This window comes from Hirsutella rhossiliensis (genome assembly GCF_020360975.1).
Source record: "Hirsutella rhossiliensis strain HR02 chromosome Unknown scaffold00001, whole genome shotgun sequence".
In the NCBI taxonomy this organism is placed as follows: domain Eukaryota; kingdom Fungi; phylum Ascomycota; class Sordariomycetes; order Hypocreales; family Ophiocordycipitaceae; genus Hirsutella; species Hirsutella rhossiliensis.
Window position 1 is genome coordinate 8,031,476 of NW_025408667.1, and position 5,047 is coordinate 8,036,522.

At 54.8% G+C, this 5,047-nt stretch overlaps 1 protein-coding gene across 1 annotated transcript; it reads left to right on the forward strand.

Moving 5' to 3' along the window:
* Window positions 1-464: 464 nt before the first annotated feature.
* Window positions 465-5,047, forward strand: HRG_01111 (reverse transcriptase (RNA-dependent DNA polymerase) domain-containing protein; the record flags this gene model as incomplete). Its single annotated transcript, XM_044859582.1, has 12 exons — window positions 465-492; window positions 765-1,185; window positions 1,252-1,372; window positions 1,497-2,357; window positions 2,423-2,714; window positions 2,769-2,880; window positions 2,974-3,375; window positions 3,427-3,869; window positions 3,912-3,982; window positions 4,061-4,279; window positions 4,451-4,891; window positions 4,937-5,047. 12 exons carry the CDS (start codon window positions 465-467, stop codon window positions 5,045-5,047), a joined length of 3,522 nt encoding a protein of 1,173 aa, XP_044725982.1.

The window sequence follows — 5,047 nt, forward strand, 5'->3', positions numbered from 1 at the left end:
CCAGCTTGGCTCGCGTCGCGTAGCTCTCATCTCCCGAGCAAAGGACGTGGAGCGTCAATCTGCTCTCCGTACGGCGTGCGGTTGAGCGAGAAGTACGTGATTGCTGCTTGGCTCCCAGTGTGGACGGCAGCAGCTGGACTAGAAGCCCTGTGCAGAACGTCCAGCCGTGTAGGAAGGAGCCTTCGAGGCGTTGATAGCGTTCGACCGTTGTCGAGATATCCCTTCCGTATCAGACTTGCTGTGTGATCAAGTCGCCCTCAGTCCTGAGAGACGAGGAGAAAATCTTCAGTCATGGAGGCAATCGATTCCCAGCAAGGTTCTTTTGAGCCTCAATCGATGATGCAAGCCCTGGCTGCAGTGATGGACAAACTAGAAAGTGTGTGCAAGCCAAGAGGCCGAACGCGAAGAGATGCGATCGCAGATCCGAATCCTCCAAACAGCCGTCTCAACTCCGACTCCGGCAAATGAACCAGTCGCTCCTATCGAACCGATGTCCGACAACACGCCTCAATCGATCGAGACATCCGAAAGAATCCCATCAAAGAGGGTAAAACCAACCTTGCCTGATCCGCCGAAATTGATGGAACCAGGAAAACTTCCGTCCCTGGTTCTTAGAGATGAAAGCGAAATTGGCTGTGGACCGACAGGCATTCGACAATAAAGAAGCACTCTTCGCCTATGTGTACTCCCGGTTGGCGGGAACAGCCCAGAACATGGCCGCTGCTTATTACGAACAGGGCGGTATCGATGGTGCTCGCTCCCAGATCTGTTTCTCGACTACTTGAACCGTCGGTACGGGGACCCGAACGCAAAGGCACGAGCACTGGATCGACTTCGATCGTTGAAGCAGAAGCCTGATGAGAGTTTCGCCAGTTTCTTCCCAAAGTTCGAGAAAGAGCTTGCCGATAGTGGCGGTGGCGAGTGGGCCGACGTGGTGCAAATCAATTACTTGGAAGGAGCAATTAATAATAGGCTCAAGTCGAGTCTCGTCAGTGCCGTCAGTCTCCCGAAGGATTTCAACAGCTACGCCGAGCTACTCTTGACGATTGGCTCGCGCCTAGATAGCCTCAATTTCCACCAACGACAACAAGGCCGCGAGCAGAGGTCAAGAAAGGAGTATGGTCGTTTATCCGAACCGCTCGAGTCCCGACAAAAGCCCCCGTCACCCGGATCGCCAACCACGTCGTCCCCCCCGTCCGATGATCAGATGGATTGGGAACCCGTGAAAGCAAATCGGTTGATAAACGGCAGGAGGGCCCCGGAGGAAAAGCAATTTGTTCCGTTGGAGGAGCGCAAATGTTACGAGTGCGGGAAGCTTGGCCATCTTGCGGCCAAGTGTCCCGGGAAGGAGCGGCGGCAGCAGAGAGTCAAGGTCCGTGTCGAAGAGAAGACAAGAAGCTCGAGAGCAAAGCACCAAGAGCCCGCGGAGAGTTCTAGCGGGATACCTCCGATGACCATTCGGAAAACGAGTAGCTCCTGACGAAAATCGCCGTCAGGAGCGCGCAAAGGCTGAGGCGGAATGGGCAACTCAGAAGGACGAGATGGACTGTGAAGGCCTCTACGTAAATTTCGGTATCAATCGAGAGTATTTCACCACGGCCTTCGTTGACTGTGGTTGCCTGTGTTATGGGACCATCAGTGAGCGCCTTGCCCGCAAGCTTCACCTGCCGCGTATTCCGATTAAACCTCGAGCGTTGGAGCAGGTCAACACATTCTCACCCGAGGCCATCTGTGCCGTGACCTACTTCGACTTCGATATCGACGGGTACCAGAAGAAAAGAGCTTTTTTCTACGTTGTGCGAGACCAGACCGATCCTGTGATTCTGGGCAAGAAGTGGTTGAACCAGGAGGATGTCACCTTGCGATTATCGCAGAACCTCTTGCATATCGGGACGCACGACCATTGGGTGAAAGGCCGAGACCCGAAGGAGGAGGAACGGTGCAACATACGAGGACAGGCGGCGTTCGTGTTCGCCGGAATGGTTCGCCGAGCAAGAAAGTTCAAGCATCGAGACGATGGAGTGCGGATCTTCGCCGCAAGCCTGAAAGACATTGAGAAGGCATTGACTCCGAGGAAGAAGTCAGACCCGAGAGAGAAGCTGCCCCGTCACTACCACGAGTACCTATCCGTCTTCGACCGCGACCAAGCGGACCAACTCCCACCGCGTCGTCCGGGGTGTGATCACAAGATTCAGTTAGAGAGAGTTCCTGATGACAAGGAGAAAGAACCGCCGTGGGGACCATTGTACGGCATGTCACGAGAAGAGCTCATTGTTCTGCGAAAGACTCTCACTGAGCTACTCGACAAGGGTTTCATTCGAGCAAGTAGTTCTCCAGCGTCAGCACCAGTTTTGTTCGTGAGGAAGCCCGGTGGTGGTCTGCGCTTTGCGTGGACTATCGAGGATTGAATGCGATCACCAAGAAAGACCGATATCCCTTGCCGTTGATCGAGGAAACTTTGCGGTCGCTGTCCAAGGCCAAGTGGCTCACCAAACTTGACGTTATCGCAGCATTTCACAAGATTCGCGTCGAGGAGGGAGACGAGTGGAAGACAGCATTCAGAACACGTTACGGACTCTACGAATGGCTTGTCACGCCATTCGGGTTGACGGGTGCTCCCGCAACGTTTCAGCGTTACATAAACCACACGTTGCGAGATTTCCTCGACGAGTTCTGTTCCGCTTACATTGACGACATCTTGATCTACTCGAGCGGTTCGCTCGCAGATCATCGCAACAAAGTCAGGCAGGTCCTTGCTCGACTGCGAGATGCAGGCCTGCAGATTGATATCGACAAGTGTGACTTTGAGGCAAAGAGTGTCAAGTACCTGGGCTTCATCGTCGAAGCCGGGAAAGGTATCCGCGTGGACCCGGAGAAGGTGCAGGCAATTCAGCAGTGGCAGCGACCCCGTTCTGTCAAAGGCGTCAGAAGCTTTCTGGGGTTTGCCAACTATTACCGGCAATTCATTCCCAGATTCTCCAACATCGCCGCGCCTCTAACGGCGTTAACAAAGAAGGATGCGGTGTTTGCGTGGTCGAAGGAGTGCGACAAGGCCTTCGAGGAGTTGAAGGCTCTTCTGACCAGTGCGCCGGTCCTTGCGCAATGGGATCCGGATAGAGAGACGATTGTGGAGACGGATTCATCCGGTTATGTCACAGGAGGGGCGCTCTCGCAAAAGGGCGATGACGGCATCATGCGGCCTGTGGCCTTCTTCTCAAAGAAAAACGCACCGGCGGAGTGCAACTACCCAATCCACGATAAAGAGCTGCTGGCGATCATTCGCCGCCTTGAGCATTGGGACGCCGAATTGAGGAGTGTGAAGTCCTTTACCGTTTTGACGGATCATCTCAACCTCCGTTACTTCACCAAGAAGCAGCAACTGAGTGAACGTCAGGCGCGATGGGCTGAGACGCTATCGCGGTACAGCTTCACCATCAAGCATCGACCGGGCAAAGAAGCCGTCGTACCGGACACGCTGTCTCGACGAGAACAGGACATGCCGCACAGCGCCGAAGATGATCGGTTGCAAGGACGACGTGTTCAGCTGCTGCAACGTAACAAGGGTGGCCTGGTGACAAAAGTCAAGAGCGGTTATGTCACCAAGGGCGACACGGATCAACCCGATGACGCAACAACTGACCAAGACGACTCAATCGAAAACCCTTTCTCGGACCCGGAACTGCAGAAGTTATGGGACGAAGGTGTCAAGAAGCACAATCGTTATTGGCTCATCCGAAAGGCCGTACAGCAAGGCGAGGCGTCTGCCGTCGCATTGGGACTGCCCGTGATGCTCTCGGAATGCTCGATTGACGATGGACAGCGGCTCTGCTGGCGAGAGCGAATTTGGGTGCCGAACCACGAACCCCTGCGCACGCGGCTTATGCAGGAGACGCATGACTCAACGCTTGCAGGACACCCCGGACGGGACATGCTGAAGTCCTTGTTGAGCCGCAAGTTTTATTGGCCAGGCCTCGATTCAGACGTGCGTCAATTTGTGAGAAATTGTGATGTGTGTGGCCGAAGCAACATTTGGCGAGAGAAGCGTCGCGGTTTATTGAAGCCGCTACCTATTCCAGACAGGATCTGGTCGGAGCTGTCAATTGACTTTGTGACAGACCTGCCACCAACCAAGTCGAACGGTTCGACCAACCTTATGGTCGTGACGGACAGACTGTCCAAAAGTGTCGTTCTTGAGTCATTGAAGGACATCACGGCCGAGACGACGGCCAGAGCATTGCTACGGAACGTGGTGCAACACCATGGCGTGCCGCGCGCGATCGTCACTGACCGTGGCACGCAATTCACCAGTAGACTATGGCAGAGGCTCTGCGAGCTGCTACGCGTGAAGCAAAGATTGTCTACGGCGTGGCATCCCGAGACTGACGGTGCAACAGAAAGGGCGAATCAGGAAGTCGAGAGATATCTGAGGATCTTTGCTGCTTATGCTCAGGATAACTGGGAAGAGCTGTTGCCAGCGGCCATGATGGCCATCAACAATCACAACTCGACGTCGACAGGCCTGAGCCCGTTCTTTATCACGCATGGGTATCATGTTGACCCGATACAAGTCAAGGAGAAGTTACGGACGGACGGAAGGTCCCCAGTGACCAGGGCTGAAAGCATTGTGCAACGATTTCGAGAGGCAACGGAATGGGCCCAGGCGGCAATTGCGTCAGCGCAAGAGCAGCAAGAGAAGAACGCCAATTCGCGAAGACAGCCGTCAGACCAGTTCAAGCCTGGAGACAAGGTATGGCTGCGACTTCGCAACATCCGATCCAATCGGCCATCCAAGAAGCTCGATTGGCTGTCGGCCAAGTACACCGTCCTGGAGACCATTGGGTCACACGCGTGCAGGCTGGACACGCCTCCGGGAATACACAACGTGTTCCACGTGTCGCTCTTACGCTTAGCAGCGGACGATCCGCTACCGTCACAGACGTCGGATGACTACCGCCCACCGGCCATTTTGACGGACGATGGCGAGCTGTGGGAAGTGGAAGAGATTCTGGACAGGAAGAAAGTCGGAGAGAGTGGAAAGTGTTGGTGA